The 20821-nt window shown below is 43.8% G+C and overlaps 1 protein-coding gene across 1 annotated transcript; it reads right to left on the reverse strand.

Annotated features, from left to right (window-relative positions):
• Positions 1 to 10853: 10853 nt before the first annotated feature.
• Positions 10854 to 14657, reverse strand: LOC112852161 (membrane-spanning 4-domains subfamily A member 4A-like). Its single transcript, XM_025915658.2, has 7 exons — positions 14538 to 14657; positions 13696 to 13855; positions 13133 to 13264; positions 12882 to 12938; positions 12350 to 12481; positions 11486 to 11584; positions 10854 to 11053 (listed from the first exon to the last, which is right to left on the reverse strand). Exons 1-7 carry the CDS (start codon positions 14543 to 14545, stop codon positions 10979 to 10981), a joined length of 663 nt encoding a protein of 220 aa, XP_025771443.1. The 5' UTR covers positions 14546 to 14657; the 3' UTR covers positions 10854 to 10978.
• Positions 14658 to 20821: the final 6164 nt, after the last annotated feature.

The raw sequence follows: 20821 nt of genomic DNA on the forward strand, positions 1-20821 counted from the left end.
CTACCTCTCTGGGGTTGGAGAAAGTCCTCAGGCAAAGAATCAAGAGTGTGCTCTAGAAACAAGGCCTGTGGGACATGGGTTGGTCACTGACCAGTGTTGGCCAAATCATGTCCTGCTCAACTACACTCATTTCCTACGCTAGAGCCTTTTTTCACATGAAAACTTCTCAAAAAAAAAAAAATATTGCAATAGAGGAACAAACAATGGTACCCACAGCTACAGTTGTTCTGAAGCTTCGATAGTATCCATCAATTCCTTCTTTTAAGCTCCATTTTAGATTCCACGCACCCTCACTCAGTACTTCTGATTGTCTCAATTTCTTCTCCATTAGGGCAGCCCAGACATCCTCCTTTGAGAGGTCTGAGCCTCTGGTTTCATGCCTCCTCCAGGCCATGGTTGTTCCATTTACCTATTTGTGGTTATTACGAGACATGGAAACATCAGGAGGCATCCTGGTGAATCCCATGAGTTCCTGACATAATCCTTTACACCCCTATCACTTAAGAGCAATACTAATTCCTTGAAGAAAGTGGGTTCTATAGAGTACCTTCTTTCATTTTCTTCTGATTCACTGGTTTGAAGATTCCAAAATGACTCACTGTTACTAGTTTTGGTGGAACCCTTACGGTGTACCTGATAAATGCCTCACCCCTCCCTCATAGGAACCAACACTCTACTTCAGCAGAGAACAAACTTCCGGGAAAAGCATAAACCTTACAAATGGATCACTGGGATATTTCTTGAGAGGGGTCACCGTATTCTATCCATTAGGGTTATAACAATACATAATAGCCACTGGCTCAGAGATACATATAGCCATTTAAAGGACAAAGCCCCAACTCCCCAGAGTATGACAGAGTCTTGCAGTATATTTAAGAAGTCATTCTGGCATTCTAACAGGAAGAAATTAAGAACTTCTGTTCATCAAAGGACACTCTTGGGACAATGGAAACAGAGGCCACTGACTGGGGGAAAATATTTATAAAACATATATTTGACAATAGTCATGTATCCAGGATACATAAAGAACTCTCAAAACTCAATAACAAAATAGCAAACAACCCAAGTAATACATGTGAAAAATAATTGGATCTGGTGAATCTTCACTTCACCAGAGAAGATGTAGCAATTAGAAATAAGCACGTGACAAGGTACTCAAGATCACTGGTTGTTAAGAAATGCGAATTAAGACCATGAGATTCTTTTATACTCCTATCAGAATGGCTAAAATGAAAAAGACTGATCATAACAAGTATTGGCAAGAATGTGGAGAATAGAAACCTTCATACGCAGCTGGTGGGAATGTGAAATGATCACACTGGAAAACATTTTGGCAGTTTCTTAAAAATCTGAATACATACTAATGACCCAGATATTCCACTCTTGGGTAAATACCCAAGAGAAATAAAAGTATATGTTAACACAAAGGCATATGTACACAAATGTTCATAGCACCTTTATTCGTAATAGCTTTCAACCGGAAACACTCCAAGTGTCTGTTAACAAGGGAATACACAGATTGTAACGTATCCAAACAGAGGAATGCTACCACCAAGCAGTAAAAAGGAATGATCCGTCCGTAGACAATGCAACATGGATGAATCTCAATATAATTACACCAAGTGAAAGAAGACAGAAAAACTACATGCTGTATGATTCCATTTATATAAAATAGCAACAGAAAGCAGATCAATAATTTATGGTAATGGGGATGGGGGTGAGGAGGGGCAGGAAATTTGGGGGGAGTGATGTTTCTGTTCATTATCTTCATTGTGATGATGGTTCATGGTTGTGTATATAAGTCAAAACTTTTTGCATGGTAGTCTTAAAACAATGGTGGTGTTTATACACCAGTTGTACCTCAATAAAGAGTTTTGTTCTGTTTTTAAGACATTATTCACAGGCCAGAGGACTATTCCTCCAGAAAACAGAAGCCGGAAGATAGATAGATGGCTAAGATGAAGACAGTTCTTCAGACAACTTTTCTAGCTGCCTTTACTCTCATGAGAATCAGTGCTCTCTTTACAGAAATTCAGAAATCACCCCTTGTCACTTGTAAAACTAAGAACATGCTCTTTCCTGGCAGGTGAGACACCATTACCATCTGGTTGGGTAGCTTCAAAAAGTTTGGATTCAGGCTCCAAGTCTTCCTCATATTACTAGACCCCGATTGCTCAGTCCTGTGTTTCTAGCTTTCCGTAATGGAGATTAGGTTGTATCAGGTTACACACAACCCATCCACTCCCCTGATCTAGAGGGTGAGATCTTATCACACCTCGCTTTAGTTCCCTAAACTCATCTCCCGCTAGAGGAAAACAGCTCTTCTCCAAATATCCAGACAACAGGGAGGAGCTATCTCTGCCCCAGGACTACTCACTCGGGGTGGGTCTCCACCAAGCATGTTATTGACTCTCTAAGAGAGCGAGAAGTGGAAATTAGCTTGATTCTTTCCCCGGTCCTGCAACCAAGAGATGGCAAATGCTACTTTTAAATCTTCTGTGTTCCTTAGTGCAGATGAGGTACGCTGGAAGGTTCCCCTTTTAGGGCCTAATCTGATTGTGAGTGTCAGATGTATATATAAGATTGTTTAACTCTCGTGAGCAAATCATGCCATCCATCAGCTACAGAATATTTCACCACCAAGTAAACAGGGCATACTAATCTTCTTAGATATCTTCTATCTTTGGACTGTCCCTTGAAGCAGGCCTTCTTGCAGCCTTGATCGTTTATAGAATTTGAAAGATACAACAACAACTCAATTAAGAGTAAAACAAACCATTAATCAGAGGTCCCAGTTACAGCTATCTATCTAAAATGGGAAACGTTGGGGCGCCTGGGTGGCTCAGTCGGTTAAGCGGCCGACGTCGGCTCAGGTCATGATTTCGCGGTCCGTGAGTTCAAGCCCCGCGTCAGGCTCTGTGCTGACTGCTCAGAGCCTGAAGCCTGTTTCAGATTCTGTGTCTCCCTCTCTCTGACCCTCCCCTGTTCATGCTCTGTCTCTCTCTGTCTCAAAAATAAATAAACGTTAAAAAATTTTTTAAAAAAATTAAATGGGAAATGTTTTCAAAATGAAAATTACTAGAGGAAAAAAGTCAAAACAAAACAAAGACAAAGGGGTATTTCTGAAGACTGAGCATTCTGGAAATCAAACGGGGTTTCCTTAAGAAATAATGAATAATATTGAGGACCAAGATTTGTCCTAAGGAGTTCAAATCTATTAAATGAATCAATCCTCACAACTCTTATCCGAGGACAGTGCCTATAAACAATGCTTTTACCAGTTAGGAACAAGAAATCTAGAGAAGTTAAGTGCCTTACACATGGTATGCAGGAAGTAGAAAATGGTGTGATGAGGGTAGACCCTGAAACAGACATATGGAAGTCTAACTCCTTACACATAATAGAAATTCATTTCTCAGGCACACAATAATTCACATTGAGCACCCCTAGCCAGAAGCAGCTCTTCCCCAGGTTGTGACCCAGTGACCCTGACCTCAACCGTCTGGCCTTCACCATTCCTTAGAACCCTATACGTATGTTAGTAAACTGTAAGGAAGGCACAACAGAGGAGGTCACCATGGGAGTCCATGCTCCAGACCTGTCAGTAATGTTCCAGAATAAGGTCTTAGTATAGAACTGCCTGCAGAGGATGCTAAAATGTAGTTAACTCTGTGTCTAGAATGGATGGCAAAATAGACTCTGAGCAAGAGTGAGTTTTCTCCACCACCTGTCATTCTGTTGGCAAAATTACCTACTGGCATTTTCCCATCTCAAAACATACTCACTCTTCTCATCAAAGGAAACAACTCCACCCAGTCAACATACTCGTCCTGAGAACCGGAACCTTTGGGTGTATGTAGTCTGCTTCATCTGTTCCGGCTGTTATTCCTCACAGTCAGAGACCTCTGAATTAAAAAACAGCAACACCAACAACAAATCCGTTTATTTTCCATCGCCCCCTACTCTAATTCGTGTATAGTCAAGGGTGGGAAACAACAGTTCCAAAAAGGGAGGAATGGAAAACATGCAGACGTCCTTGGTCTACAAGAATAATGGAACTCTGTAGGGCCAGTGTCATGACCGTTCCCTATGTTGTCAGTGAATGAGGTTGACTGTAGACAGCCTGCTTCAGTGTGGAATGTGCTTCTAGTCCATCATCTCCTAGGGCCCTGGCTGGATATAATGTGGGCTGGATATAAACCCAGTCACTCTGACTCTGATCCTATTACAGGAAACAAATAACAGGCACAGGTACATATTGATCTCAGGAACGATTTGCTCTGAGAGAAAAAGGACCCGTCACCTGCCTTATGAGAATATAAAAAACCGATAATATATCTATACACATTAGATACATGTAGAGATGAGAATGGGCCAGTTGAATATGCAAAGGCAATCTGGAAGCAAAGAGTGCTCTCCTGTAACTAATCTCATTTTCCTTCCTCCACTTTTATTCAAGACTGACTTTCTCTTAAGTTCTGCAATTAAAGGTACACCCACTGAAGTGAAGAATGACTTTTAAAAGAACGAGCCCTGGAATCAGATGCTAGTGCCGTTAGCACTACATCTAACTAACTACATCTAACTACATCTAACTAACGTTAGACCGTTAGTGATCTTGCAAAATTACTTATTATCTCCATGGTCTCTAAAAGAGGACAATAGTAGACCTGTATCAGAAGGCCGTTTTGAGGAAAAATGAGATTTTTGTCTACAAAGTACATTTTGTCTGCAAGGTGCTTTATACATCTACAAAGCTGGACATATGCTAAAAGCTCAGTGAGTATTAGCCAATATTCTATCAGGCCTGATACTAGCTCTCTATTTTGCCTTATTCCATGCTTTATTTAAATTCCTATTAAAATACATATGAGCTGCAACATTATGCTAAGTGTAAGAAGCCAGACATGTTGTATGATTCCATGCATAGGAAATATGCAGAATGGGTAAACCCACATAGACAGCGTGTGGACTGGTGGTTGTCAGGGCCTGAGGGAGGGGAGAAATGGGGGAGAAATGTTTATGTTATGTGACTTTCACTTCAAAAAATTGAAAAAAAAATACAGTATGGGCTTAGTTAGAAGTCGCTCTTGGATTTGCCATTGGAGAAGATATGAAAGGAGACATTGATGGCCGACCACCCCTTCCCAGACGGTGGCCCTTCGTCCTCTGCGGGAGTCCAAGCATCCGAAGTCATGTCTACAGGCTCACACATCACTGCACTGCACCAGCGTAAGAACGCACCGGGGCACTGCTCGCATCTGTGCCTCTCGTTTCTCCCAGTATGAATTCCTTGGTTTTGCCATTTCACCCTTGCTACCTTGAACTCCCGATCTTGTCTCTGCTGTCACCCTTGGGGATTTGAAATTTTGTCTGGCATGCTTCTCCCTGACCCAGGCTCAGTGTCTAATACGGCCCCCTTCATGCCATCCAACGACCAAAGTGGTTAGCTCCGCCTCCAGGAATTTTTCTTTTTTCAGCAGGAAGTCTGGATGAAAACAGGAAGTGAGGGAAGACCCAGGTTAATGCAGTGATTTCTCATTCTCCCCCCATATCTGTATTGTCTTTGCATTCTGTGTCTTGGCAGGGCCTCTCCGGCCATTTTTAATTTTATACCACAATAAATGCTTCCATTTCCTAACCAGGGATTATTTAAGCCCATGAAACCTGCCTACCTGGACGGTGGCTTCCTGACCACATCACTTGTTTCTGCTGGAGAATCACCCTCGCCAAATTCCTACACTGAAACCCCTGTTTCATATTTGGCTCAAGGCCCTAGTAAGTCCCTGACGCTTCTACCGTGAGTTTTTCAAGCCACTGTCTTTCTTTTTTCTTTCTTTCTTCTAATTTTATTTATTTTTGAGAGAGAACGGGGAGGGGGGAGCAGAGAGAGCAAGAGAGAGAGAATCTTAAGCAACCCCTGCACTGTCAGCCCCAGCACATGGGGCTCACGAACTCACGAGCCACGAGACCATGACCTGAGCCGAAATTAAGAGTCAGATGCTTAACCAACTGAGCCACCTAGGCGCCCCAAGACATTACCTTTCTTAACTCGTGAATGCCCCAGGTTTTGAGAAGCATTTCCTTCCCCCATCTCTGTCCACAGAGGCATATGCTGCAGCGATTTGTGTGTATCTCAATTCATCTCCTTTGTAGAAGCACCTTTTATCAGGTGCTTGAGTTGTGCCTTCCTTCTCTGACACCGAGAGGCTATCAGGATGTTTTCATCTGAAGGCCTTCCCTTAGAGGCTTAACACTGACCTTTCTCCTGCATATTACCTCGGGAAACAGTAAATGTCTATCAGCCTATCTAAAAGTGGTATACTCTTTAGAAATGCACAGACGTAATCTCTTTTTAAATCTTATTTTAGAGAGAAAGAGAGTGCACAAGAGGGAGAAGGGGGCAGAGAGAGAGAGAGAGAGAGAGAGAGAGAGAATCCCAAGCAGGCTCCATGCTCAGCACAGAGCCTGACACAGGGCTCAATCCCCCAACCCTGGGATCATGACCTGAGCCAAAATAAAGAGTCAGACGCTCAACGCACTGAGCCACCCAGGCGCCCCCAGTTATAATCTTTGAGTATGACTTTTGAGCCTCTGTACAAGCCTGGGGGTTTCAAATTCAGTAGATTGCCCTATTCTGTTTGCTTCTCAGTGCATGTTCTTCTTGGATGCCTTCCCAGACCAGACTGCCCATTTGAATTACAAGCTCACGAGTGCTTCAGAAAACACAGAAGACTCTCCTGAGCTGCAGGGAAAAAATAATTTTCTCCTCCTTGATGTGTGAAAGACTACTAGGGAACGCTTTTCTTCCTGCAACAGCCGATAGCCTACTGTCTTCTTTGGCATGTTTAGCTAGTTTCTTTACTGAGAAATTCCTCCCACTTGTTTACTGTGATGGTTAATGTTATGTCCACTTGGTTGGGCCACAGTCCCCAATTATTTGATCAAACCATTATTCTAGATGTTTCTGTGAAGGCATTTTTTAGAGGAGATTCACATTTAAGTTGGTGGACTTGAGTAAGACAGATTACCCTCCGTAATGTGGGTGGGCCTTGTCCAAGCAGTTGAAAGTCTTAGCAGAAAGAAGACTGACTTTCCAAGAGAAAGCAGCAGACTGCCTTTGGACTCAAAATGCAACATCTTTTCTTCCCTGGGCTGGATCTCCAAACTACTGGGCTACCCTGCAGGTTTTGGACTTGCGAGCCTTGATAATTGTGTGAGCCAGTTCTTTGAAATAAATCTCTCTCTCCTCTCTTGATAGATAGATGGATAGATACATGAATACATAGACAGATACAGAAATAGTTATAGATATCCCTTATTGGTTCTATTATAGTTTATAGATATAACTAGCCACCAAGGGACCATGATATTATACTCTCAATGGCTATCTTAGAAGAAACCCTGCATGGCCCTTCTACAGGGCAGCAAAAAGGTAATTCCTCCAAAAAGGTAACGTCCCTGCAGGAGGTTACCATCTGTGTGCATTACTCTACCCAAAATAGTAGTTTTGTTCTCCTTTGAGTGGTCCGGACTTAAGCACCAAGTACTGAGATTTGAGAAATACCCGATAAATATTATTTATCTTCCTTCATCATCTTTCTACCCTCTTGAAAAATAATCAAGTAAAACAGAAGAAGATCAAAAGGTCTGACAATGGTAGATGTGGCTTATAACTGGTGGCTGCTCGATTTCCCAAGAGTGGGTCTCAGAATGACACAACCATGCAAAGTCATGGCAGGGGTGGCCCCACACAGGGTTAGCACACCATCACGGGCAGCAGCCCATTTTTCCATAGGGAGCAGTAACTCTCTACATGATGCCAGGTCCCTCCTCCCTGGTGTAACAGACTGCTTCCTCCTTTCTGCGGAAGTAGGAAGTGATGGATAAGAAAAAGGCCAGAAATGTTGCTCTGGTGGAGCTCCCTCCCCCTGGAAGGAAACACCCTTCGAAGAGAAAGCAACCCTCCAGCCATACCACACCGCCCAATAGTTACCCCTGTTCTATAGATGGGAGAATTCAGATCTAGCAAAGATAAGAACTACTCCTGTAAGGGGTGCCTGAGTTGCTCAGCCAGTTCACTGAGTTGGATGACCCGTGGGGTTTGGCTTAGGTCACGGTCTCACAATGCGTGAGTTTGAGCCCCGTGTCGGGCTCCACACTACTAGCGCGAAGCCTGCTTTGGATTCTCTCTCTCTCCCTCTCCCTTTGCCCCTCCCCTGCTCTTTCTCTCCCTCTCTCAAAATAAATAAATAAACTTAAAAGAAAAAACCACTGTTGAAAGTCACACCATTCATAAGTAGTTTGACTATAGTTCATGCCCGAGTCCATCTATTGTGGGGGAATCTACTCATGCACTGTTCTTTATAAAACAACACTAGCTTTTCATAGGAAATAGAGAACCCCTTTGGTATGCTTTATGCCAATGAAATGTGAGTTGAGGCATTTAAGGAGCTGGCATTGCAAATACGCACATTCTCATAAAGATCATGGCCTGGTGGTTTACAGAAAGATTCTCATAACTGGATTAACTGAAGGATATGAAACAAAATAAAAAGAAAAGAAAAATAATGAAGAAATCTCTAACATGAATTATGGGGTAGGCTTAATTATCATTTTCAAAAATAATCAGAATCCTCTCTCTCCGTGGTCTGGGCATCTCCCCGTGAGGATAGACCATATGCGCCATTACTCTGCTTCCTCTGATGTGTCCCTCCTCGTTCTACTTAGGGCCCCTTCCTCGCTTCATCCATCATAGACCTACTGAGGTTGCCACATGGAGTTGTGGTTCATTAATTTTCACTGCTTTATAATGTTCCTAAGTGTGTACATATCCTCCTCTCTCGTGTGTGTGTGTGTGTGTCCATTTATTTATTTGTTCAAATACATAAATATAAAAACAAATGAATAAAATTTTTTTGACATCTTGTTTGACAAATTTTTCATTTGTACTTGTGTGTGTGTGTGTATATATATATATATATATAATCCACCATGCTATATAGATGGATGTTTGCATTGTTTCAATTGTTTGCTATCCTTCCTTGAAGATACCTTGCGGTGCCTGACTCCCAGTCTACATGAGTACAAGTGTACTCTTGGGTCTATACCTAGGAGTGCAAGAACTGGTTCTTAGGAAATGCAGTATGCAACTTTATGAGAAAACGTAAAGTGGTCTTCCGAAGTGCTTTTTTTAAATCAAATGTCTCCTTCAAAATAAGAGCAAATATTCACATTGGTCTGCATGTTCGCCAACAGCTGGAGTTACCAGGTTCCCCAGTCAGTGGGAAGTTGTGCCCCACTATGGACTTAACCGACATTTCTCTGAAGACTGATGAGGTGAATTTTCTTGTGTTTCTTTTTTATTTGCATATCCACATCTATGAAGTCCCTGTTAATATTTTTTGCCCTTTTCTATGTTTGCCTTTTAAATTGGTTTGGGGCCATCTGTAAAGACTCTGCACATTAATCCTGTTGATGTTTTGTGTCTTACAATTATACTCTAGAAAGTTACTTCTTGATTTTTCACTCTATATTTCTTTTTAATTGAAAAATTAATTTTTCACGGACGGTATAAAACATACTTTGGGCAACTTTTATGCATCTTGTTTGACAAATTTTTCTGTGCCTCAACATAATAATATATCCTTCTACACTGCCTTATAGACTTTGTAGTGGTTTTCTTTTCTAAATTAATCCATTATTCATGCGGAATTGCCTTTTTTTAATGATGTGAGTTATGAGTCCAATTTTACCTTTTTTCCCCCTTAAGATCACTTAAGATTATTGGTCCAGCATCATGGATTTTCCCCACAATGTACATCTGGATCACCCATCGTTTATTAACTGGAAGACAAACCAGTGTCTCCTCAAACAGGACAAGTAAGGATTGCTTAGTAAAGGGTTGTTTACATCTCGCTTTAAAATATGTAGATTCCTGGGTGCCTGGGCGGTCATTAAACATCTGACTTTGGCTCCGGTCATGATCTAATGGCTTGTGAGTTCAAGTACCACATGGGATGAGCTCGAGCCCTGCTTCAGGTGAGCCCTGCTTTTCTCTCTCTCTCTTTCTCTCTCTCTGTTCACCATGGAATTCTCTCTCTCTCTGTGTCTCTGCCCCTCACTCACTTGTGCCCTCTCTCTCTCTCTCTCTAAAAAAAAAAAAAAAAAAAAAAGGGACATTCTCCTGAATTATCTCTTGGGCCCAATATAATCACAGTCCTTGGCTTGAGCCCCTTCGAAGCCAGCAGTGGGGGGCCAGGCCCTTCTCACACTGCATCTGTGACTCTTTGATTGTCACATCACTCTCCATGACCACAACCAGAAAATTTATCTACTTTTAAGAACCTGTGTGATTCTATTGGGCCAGAAAGACAATCTAGGATTAGTAATCTTCTTAATTCTTTTTGCAATGTTTGACTCCCGTTTGCCATGTAACATATTTAATGGTTCTGGGAATCAGGATCTAAAGAGCTTTGAGGACTGATTTTTCTGAATACCACACTGCCCTTGTCTGAGAGTGTCATCAAGGAACATAGGAAGAAAAATATAGGTTATATTCTGTTTGACGCTAGCTAAGAATTCATTGGCAGTAGAAATGTCCTGGATCTTCATCCAGAGGGGCAGAATTTAAAAAAAACTAGGGACACATGGAGCTGTTGGAATAAGAAGTAACCAACATGGACTTCTTTCCTCTGGTGAAAGATTCGGCACGACATGGACTGATACAAGAAAATCTGAATCAAGCAACTTATTTCCATTTACACAGATTTGGAGACCTTAAAATGACACTGTTTCCTGATTCCTTGAAAAGCTGGTAGATCTTACGGCGGGGAATCAAAAGAATAATCCTCATCAGCAAATAAAAGCAGTCTTTATTATCCTGTGTTGTACTCTCAGTCTTAGTCCCATGTGGTAAACAGCCAACTGAGGGAGATTCGATAGGTCAAACTGACTGGAAATGCCACACCACAGGGATCTATTGAAATGCGACCTCATCATACAAATGGTCAGGAGAGGGGCTGTTGTCATTATTTGGTAAGAAAACCACCACCTATGGAAAAATCAGAACATTAGATTCTTGTAGTCGACAATAGGGAGAAAGAAGTCATCTCATTTGCTTTAGAAACCGTACGGTCACTGAGCACCTTCCTTCTGAATCCTGATACTTTGCAGGTCTAGGTTCCCATTCTTGCCTTAACCTTCCTTTCCCTACACCTCTTCAACAATGCCAGAAGTGACCTTCGTTTGAGAAAAAGAGGACTCTTCAGTGTCTAGGGATAGTTCTTTGGCTGAGTGTGGTTGGCTATTTCCCTGTGTCTCCCCCTGTGTCACTTCCTTCAAAGAAGATAAAGACTTTATACATGGAACAGCACTTTCCCTCTTCCTAATCTTCCCCACAAAAAGAATAGAGGACACACAGAGAACGAAGCAGAGTAGAGAGAGAAGGAGAGAGAGAGACCCCATAAAGACCCAGAACACTCACCTTGTTGACGGAACAGGCCGCCCTGCACACAAATATGGAGAGAGCCAGAGCAATGCAGCCTTCCGCCAGAGACAAGAGCAGCAGTCCGGTTAGCATGCCCTGGAAAACACATGGAAAACCCCCACAGGCTATAGAAGACAGAAAAGCAGGTATTGTAAGAGAGAAAATTGTTAGCAAAATTTCACATCTGGCACTAGGAACCCCTTTCCTTAGGAGGGATTCCTGAATTTTCTCCCAATTCAAACAACTTGAAAATGGATCGTTGGAATTCTACTCTTACTCACAGGGTCTAGAATGGCAGGTAAGTCTGGGCGTGTCCATACTGATTTCTGGTGGTTTGTTTGCCTGATTGCTACCCACCTTTCATGACCAGTGTTGACTTTCGGGCCTTACACGTCTCCTTTGGTCCGTCTGCCGTTGTTCCTTATGACACACGACACCCTACAGTTAACCCTCTGAACTTCTCCCTCACTCTGGTTGCACCATGCAATTCAAATACCAACACACCCTCCCCACTCATATCAGGTGGTTGTTCCTGGAGCACCGGGAACACCTGTTTTTCTTTTTTCTCTTCGGATGGCTTTTCAAATCAAGAGAAAAGTGCCCCAGGGAAAACTGAGTTCTTGCAGAATTTTCCACTCACCAACCACACATCGGGGCCTTCAGACACGAATGGTACTAAAAAGCTAACTTTTTTTTTGCTCAGTACTCCCAGCAAGACGCAAAAGGCTAGGTCCCTTAGCCTTCAGGAGAGTGTCCAGAATCTAAGTAAGCAACGGCTGCCAATTCCATGGTGAGAATTAAGAGAGAAATTCAAACAAAACCAGTTAACAGGTTTCCATGACTGGGACCGGATATACTTACTATAAATGCAACTGCATAGGAAGACATCCACATCATTGTGTCATACGTGATTATTTCTTCAAAAATTATCACAATTATGCCAATGCCTGCTACGGTGGCACTGACTGTATTCATTCCCAGGCTGCCTTGGATCTGAAGGAGAATAAGAGAGAAGAGTTGTTGCAAACCTTTCTCGTGTTCTTCCCAGGTTAGATGTGCCAGTCGGGGACATTCAGCTCACCTGAGCTGAGTCTGGGAGTTGACTTGGAGATCTTCCCCAGTTTAAAAAGGAACTTCTGGTAAAGTCGTGGTTTTGACTCCCTCAGGCGCTCTCGTATAGCAAGCACGTGGGCACGTGGAACCTCACAGAGCACAGAGCTAAGCCCATCATTCTTGCCTAAGTGCCACGAAGGAAGCACTTCTAGGGACCCCCCTGGAACCACTTCTAGGGTCCTTCTCTAGAGAACCAGCAAGTTGTAGGTGCCTTAGCCTCATAGCTGAACAGCTCCTTACTTCACTAGACCCATCCGAGCCTCCGCAAGGAAACACTTACCAAACCCTTGGTTACTTTCCTTCCAGCAGCAATGGACAGTGCTCCAGATATGAAGAACTGACCAGAGAGAGAAAACCCACTCAGAGCTTGTCCCATCCACCTGATTTCCCCCACTCCCCTGCCAGTGTTATCTACCCAGTCAGCCCAAGATTAGGACCTAAACAGCAGTGCATGGGTTTTTGAGAGACAAGGATGAAGGTCTTGAAGACCCTTGAAAAATTTGAAACACTGGAACAATCACTAATACTCACAGAGAAGGGTCCCCATAGGTGATAGCGTATTTCAGTGGTAATGCAAAATTGAGAATCATAGTCATATAGGGGGAAAGGACTGATTGTCACACCCAGGCACATTATTATCAGCCCAATCAGGATCTGAGCCACCTGGAAGGTAAGAGACATCCTATGAGGGGCAGCTTCTCAGGAGGAAGATTCTCTCTCAGATCAGTGCCTGTTAACTTCTTCCCACCGCTGAGACCCCAAGCCTGAGAAGGTCCCAGGAAGGTGACAGTCTACAGAGCGAATCTTTTTCCTTGTCCAATGCAGGACACTGACGTTAGTCTGAAAGTATTTATTCCTATAATTACTACCTAAGTAGAAATTTTTTTTTTTTTTTAATTCCAGTGGTGGACAGCTTTCCACCATTTCTTTCCACTTCCTGAATCTGTAAGGTCTGTGACGTTCAGGATGGTTCCATTCAGCTCACGACCACCGTCGATGATCTAGAGAAGGGGGGTATTGCGAGGAAACCCCAGTCTTGTGTCAGGAAGCCTGCCCCTCCCCACAGCCTGCACTCTGATTTCGGGCCCACTCACCCCTAAGACCTGGGGCTGCCCCTTCAGGAAGAGCAGCAGACTCTGCTGCTGCGAGGGCAAAACCCAGGTACCTGGCCAGTGTGGTTGGGTTATACTCTCACTTTCAGGAAGGTTTATCGTGTAGTCCCGGGCTGTCTCTGCCTCAAATGTCCCTGTGTTTCTGTTGGCACCAGGAAAGAAAACACTTCTCAGCATGGATTCACTTTTTTTTAAAGGTTTATTTATTTTTGAGAGAGAGAGAGAGAGAGAAAGCAAGTGGGGGAGGAATGGGTGGGGGGGGGGGGGGAAGACAGAGGATCCAAAGCAGGCCCCACCCTGACAGCGGCCATCTCCACCCAGGGCTCAAACCCACAAACTGCAAGATTGATGACCTGAGCCAAAGTCAGCCGTTCAATCGACTGAGGCGCCCCCTCAGCATTTCACTTTTAAATATCTTCCTTGTTCCTCAGCAAAATCCAGGGACAGGGGATTTGGTGTCTCTGGCATAACCCAGAGTTTTCCTTCTATCCCGGTTCCCATACCTACCCAAGCAGTCAGCTCAGAATAATCTAGACTGCGTTCCAGCTGCCTCTCCTTGGCAATGTGCACACAGTTATTGATCCTAAAGCAGAGACTCTAAACCTTGTAAGACTGAAAGCCAGATATTTACCTTCCGCTCATATTCCAGAAGCAAAAGCAACTGCCCGCTCACAGCAAGATTTCAAGCAAGATTTTTCCATTCACAAATTTTCTCTAGCTCAACTTACGGAATGCCCCATAGTCCAGACACTTGTATGCCTCCCACCTAGACGCCTTCTCAGAGACAAAGCATGGGGTAAAGATGAGAAAAGATTTCTTCCTACCTATGCATCTCCTCAGCACACACAAATGGGTGGTTGTGCCTTCTGCGGCGTGGTCTCGAATTCACAGCGTTCAAAGACAGTGACCTTCTCTGATGTATGATGCGTGAAGAAGACTCTGCTCGGAATCCCGGGTTGGCCATTTGTTTCCTGTGACTTATCTCAACCTTCCCAGATGAGTATCTGTGATGTGCTTCAGCTAAGATAATAATCGAGCTCCACTTCTCACACATAAAGACTATATCAAAGGGCACACGTGTTCTCGACACCAGCTCCTCCCCACTGCTGTGCTCCTCTTCGGAACTAGGCAGAAGTCTGTGTTTGCCCAGATCCTCAACGACTGGGACCCACACCGATGGGGTGTTGGAGTGGTGGGGTTTCAGAGCTGTCGGCCGAGAAAGAATTGTTGAGATATCTTTGGTGCAAAAAAGGTGATTTTATCAAAGCACGGGGACAGGACCCGCGGGCAGAAAGAGCTGCCCCAGGATCGAACCATGAGAAGAGACTGGAGTTGGGGGAGGTAAAGTCAAGAGGAAGTTTCCAAAGTGATTTTCATATGCTAAAGACACAGGATCCTGGAGGCCCAGCTACTGTCCAGCTCAGGTTGTTTTTCCCCCTAGCAAAGCATCAACATTAAGATGGTGGGGAGTTCCTGGAGGAATGTTATGCTCTGCCTGCTTCAAGTATTTGTCAACGGGCTGCAGATTATAAGGAAATTGAATTTTATCTGCCATTTCTTTCTGCCTCTGTTTCCCACACCACACACTATCTTGGCTTGATGTAGTAGAAGCTGGATGCAAATGATGAGTTTTCATAAATAAAGGCTTTGCTGAAGCCTCTGATGAGGGAGCTTGGGGCCAGCTGAGGGCCAAATACAGGCTGGCCTCCCCACCCTCCCCCCCCAGCCCCGACCAGGTGGAATATGTCTGATATTCCTCGGACACTCCTGGCTACCCAAGAACAAAGGAAAGGGGTTTAAATGCTTGCCGTGGTGATGTGGGAAACTAAGGTAAATGACAAATTAAATTCCCTACTGCCTATAGCCCATTGCCAAGTCCTGGAGACGACAGAGTGACCTCCTTCCAGGAGCTCAGCTGCCCCAAGGATGACGCTTTGCTGGGGGCAAAAGAGAACCTTGGCTTACCATTGTCCCAACCTCGAGGATCCTGTAAATCTACTTCCTTTATCTCAACTGCCCCAGGATATACGCTGGCAATCATGCTCCAAACTTATGCCCGACACCCCCCCCCGGGCCCCCCCGCCCTGAGATGCATCTGAGGGGTCTCATGACTGAGATTTTATTAAACAGTGATAAGTGGTGTTTTCTTAGCAACAGCTAACCCCTCAGTGTCCTGGAAGCCTCACTTCCAAAATTCTTTGGAGACTTACTCTATCCCTGACCCCCTCCCAACCTGAGGATATATAATGAGTTACCCATCAGGACCCCAGTGCAGCTCTTCCTGCCCATGGGTCCTGTCCCCTTGCTTTAACAAAATCACCTTGTGGCACCAAAGACTTCTTCAAGAATTCTTTCTTGGCCGTTGGCTCCAGACCACTCACCATCACCCCAAAGCTTCATCAGCCTCTGTTTTAATTAATTCTATTTTATGTTATTTTATATGAGCAATGAAGTTGATTTTATTACATAACATTTTCAACTCCACAAGACACTTTCCATATTAAACTTTGGGTTGCATGGGAAATTTTTATCACAAGTTGATTTTTTCTGGACTTGTAGTCCATGGTAACCTCTTGTAACCCACTTCACAAAATGAAAACGGTGTTGTTCTTCTGCCCGATTCTAGCCGGATGCACCACGAGGAAGAAGTATCTCCGAGTTATCCGTGACATGTGTGCCTGTGAGAAACAGTGAGCATTTATGCAGATGGTATCTCTCTCCCAAATTCCTTCTTTCTCCTGTTAGCCTGTCCTCCTACAGGCTGACACACTGATTCTCGAAGGCATCACCTTCCATAACCAATATCCAACAGTATTTCCTGAATAATAGCAAAAGCCCCGTGATGGTGATGCTTATGTATTGGAATAACTCTCGAATTCCCCTACAGCTCTGAGGTCCTTGTAGGCTGACTTCCAGCCATAACCACTCCCCCGAGAAAGTGCTCCCTCTACTGTCCGTGTTTAGGCTAGCAAGTCCTTTTCAAAATGACAAGGTGCCTTTAGGCCACAGTTTTGGTTTTAGGCTGTAACCTACGCAGCAGTCCCACAAGAATCCTACTCTCTTGGAAAAGGTGTTTTGTTCTGGGCCTCATACTGACAAATCCGTCCTACGTGGTGTGAATCTTGTTATCGCCACGAAGTTCCAGGGGTTTGTATGGTCTCAGCCCATCTAATAGTATTGCAATTGGCTAGAAATGTCTGGAGACACTCAGCTGGGCCCCTGTGAGCTTCCCACAGATGTCTCCCCTTTCCAAACCGATGTTAGGGATGGACCAACTTTTGTGGTTATTATGATTGCAAGACACCCTTCGGAAGCCATCTTCAGGAAATCTGAAAAAATAAAGATTTGTTACAAGACCAGGAAATTACACAGCACACCGTGGTCACATTGTGAAGTCAAGGGTGGGGGGACAAGAGAAAGCAGGGGCCTGGGGTTCTGCTTTTATTGGGGACAGGGTGGGGGCCTAGGGTCTGGGGGACTCACTCTTTGCCGGTGAATTTAAAACACAAGAGTAGGAATTTCAAGCATGGGAAGAGAAAAAACAAGCGGCCCAAGGTATCAGTTAGGGAAATCGCCAAAGATCTCTAAAATAAAGGGGTCAGTGCCAGAGGTGTTATGACTCTTTACCAGATGGCTGGCAGTGTGTTTATTCTAGATGGTTATCTGGGAAGCGGATCCCTGTTTGAAAGAACGCCTCTCTCCAAATCAAAGCTTAAGTTGGCAGGCGCGTGCATTACCAAAAACAAAAACAAAAACGTCAGGGCTTACACTATACCTGATGAGGTTTTTGGGTGATGAGGGGTTCATGGGGTTTGGAACTGAAAGCCAAGAAAGCACTCTTAAAGACGTCTTTGGTGCAAAAAGGTGATTTTATTCAAGCACAGGGACAGGACCCGTGGGCAGAAAGAGCTGCACTGGGCTTGTGAAGAGTGGCTCATTATATACTCTGGGGCCAGAAGTGGTAAAGTCAAAAGGGAAGTTTCCAAAGAGAGTTTCATATGCTAAAGACTTACTGGAGGCCTATCTATTGTCAAGCTAAGGTTGTTTTTCCCTCTAGCAAAGCATTAACATTAAGACAGCAGGGGGTTCCTGGGCTTTCGGCTATTGATGGGATTGCCTTTTTCTTGTAAACTGTTGGAGACTTTTATGAGTTAACCACTTGGTTTTTTGTCCTTTCCTGTTTTGAGGTAGTCGGGACTGTCCAAGAGATATCACACATATCGCACCTGGGGCGGTGGGGTGCGCTAGCTTGTACTTTGCCCTCTGCCTGCCTTATGCTCCCTCATCAACACTGATGCATAAGAACTCTCCTCTGAGGGCAACTCTGTTGGATCCAGGCCTTTACCCACTGTGACAGGTTAAGTCACAATATCTGGAGCTCAAAATGTGCTTCCACTTAGGGATCAATCATGCACCCCCAAACGTTCCTTTCTACTCAGTCTATCTAGAATTAGTAATCTGTCTCCTTATTGTGATGTTAATAATCCGTGTCAGTAATGATCTGCCCCTCTGCTGATCTTTCTAGAAAGTGTCCTAATTCTTACACACTATTCTCTGGGGATTTCCTATCCCTTTGACCCTAGTTTCTGGTATACGTACAGTTTTTGAGTGGAAGTGATTTTAACTGAGCAATTTCTGAGTAAATAAAACTCTTCTCAGGAGGTCATGGAGGCAGAAGGCTACAGATAGTAAACCTATCACCTCCTATTCTTTCAGACATCAGGCTTTAAGCAGGGGCACTAACAATAAGCAGGTAATGGGATCTTCAACTAATTTCGTACACCTAGTGCTCCCTGTCAATGTGCCTTGGTCTGTTTTTCCCGAAGCCCACAAAGATGGGTGGGGAGCTGTCCTGATGAGGAGAACCGAGTCCAGAGAAATGGAGATAAAATGAAATTTCCTTACAACGGCAACCTACTAATACCCGAGACATGCACAATGTAACATTCCTCAAGGAACTCACAGCTTCCTTAATGTTAATACTTTGCTAGAGACTAAAAGCAACCTTATCTTGACAACAGCCAGAACCCCAGGATCCTGGAAGTCTTCTTTAACATAAGGAAATCCCTTTAGAGACTTCCATCATCTCTACCCACCCCTACTTAAAAATATATCATCAGTCGCACCTCACAATCATAATGCAGCTCTTTCTGCCCAAGGGTCCTGTCCCAGGGCATACTAAAACACCTTTTGCACCGGAGACATATCCAGAGTTCTTTCGTGACCACTGTTCTCAGTGACCTCACATCAATCCCAACAGCCAATTCTTACCCTGTCCATTCACCCCTTCCTCCTTCTTGCCTTTTAATCCTAAAATTGCACCACCTCTTCTGAAAACTGACTAGCGGTTTCCAATAAAGCTGAATGTGTGTGTCCTGAGACAAATGTCTGGATAAAGAGAGCAGGTTTGATAGCGAAAGGAAATTTTAAATCCTGCCAACTCAGAATCCTCTCCACAAAATGTGGGAAATGATGTGGTTTGATGTGGGGTGCATGAGGAAATGGTCAAGAAAGAATTCTTAAGATGTTTTTTTGGTGCGAAAAAGGCGGTTTTATTAAAGCACAGGGATAGCTCCCCTGGGCAGAAAGAGCTTCACTGGGGTTGGGAGGAGTGATTGATTACACACTTTTAGTTTGGGAGGAGTAGAGACAAAGGAAGTTTCCAAAAGGATTTTCGTATGTTAAAGAAGACTTCCAGGATTGTTGTCAAGTTAAGGTTGTTTTTGCCTCTAGGAAGGTATTACCATTAAGACAGCAGGGAGTTCCTGGAGGAATGTCAAACTCCCCTGTCTCAAGTATTTGTCCATGAGCTGCAAGTTATAAGGAAATTTAGCTTTATCTATATTTCCTTTTGCCTTTGTTCTCCACAGCAGAAAATACAGGAAACAACTTTACTTTTTTTTAAGTTTATTTATTTATTCTTAGAGAGAGAGAGGGAGAGAGAGCCGGAAAGAGAGAGAATCCCAAGCAGGCTCTGCAGTGTCAGCACAGAGCCCGACGTGGGACTCGAACTCAAGAATCATGAGATCATGCACTGAACCGAAGGCAAGAGCCAGATGTTTAACTGACTGAGCCACCCAGGCGCCCAGGTTTTACTTTTCTTTTTAATGCCACTGAATTTATTTATAGTTGTATTGCCAAGTCTACAATATCCACAAATTTTGCCCATAAAAAAAAAATGATGTCAAATTGACACACAATGTTACCATACCTTAGGTGTATAATATACTGATAAGACATGTCTGCACATTGCAGTGGGGGAGAGGAATCTTCCTCTGCCTTTCAAGTTCTTCCAGCTGGACTAAGAATTCAATTTACATGAGACAGATTAACAAGAGGAGGAAAAAAAACAGTTTTATTATGTGTGCACAGGGGTCCGATGATGAAATTGAGGCCCGAAGAAATGACCAAGGCAGGCAGTTTTTAGATATTTGAACAAAGGGGCGATCCATTTGGGAGGAATTTACAGGAGAAGGAAAATAGATACATAGGAGCTTTCATGAGTAAGGAATTCTAAGTGGAATTTGGGCTGAGGTAGAAGGTTAGGAAAAAAAGTAACGTGGTTTATTTCTACACCTTTCTCAATGTGAAAGTCCCTTTCTCGGATGATAGAGTGTCTTTTTTCTTTTCTTTTTTTTCTAACCCTCTTTAACTTTAAAAAAAATTTTAAATGTATTGTTGAGAGAGGGAGGGTGCAAGTGAGTGAAGGGCAGAGAGAGAGAGACAGAGGGAGAGAGAGAGAGAATCCCACGTACTGTCAGCATAGAGCCCAAAGTGGGGCTCAAGCTCAGAAACCGTGAGATCATGACCTGAGCCGAAGTTGGACACTTAACCAACTGAGCCACCCAGGAGGCCTAGGGTGTCTTTTTTTCTTCTTAGTACGGGAAGGCTACCTTTCCATACAGGAGCTTTGTTTCCTGCTTTCAGAGGGACAGAGGAGGGTCTGAGTGTCCTGGCAGTGACTGTTTCCCAAGTAGCTTTCATTCAATACAATCAATATGCCGTTGCGGTACATTTGGGGGTGGTCTGCCCTTGGCCCCTACAATGTTAGGCTGTGCTCACCACAAGTGTAGCTAACACCTGTCACCACAGGTGATTACAGCACCAC

The sequence above is a fragment of the Puma concolor genome, chromosome D1 (genome assembly GCF_028749965.1).
Source record: "Puma concolor isolate L17-30 chromosome D1, mPumCon1.1.hap2, whole genome shotgun sequence".
Taxonomy (NCBI): Eukaryota; Metazoa; Chordata; class Mammalia; order Carnivora; family Felidae; genus Puma; species Puma concolor.

Excerpts from the sequence above, each read along its gene's own strand:
- LOC112852161 (XM_025915658.2), bottom strand. Across the intron at positions 13,265-13,695 it reads GGCAGCCCCAGGTCTTAGGG|GTGGCTCAGATCCTGATTGG; the intron begins GTGAGTGGGCCC and ends CTTACCTTCCAG. Across the intron at positions 12,939-13,132 it reads ACCTATGGGGACCCTTCTCT|TTCTTCATATCTGGAGCACT; the intron begins GTGAGTATTAGT and ends CTCTCTGGTCAG.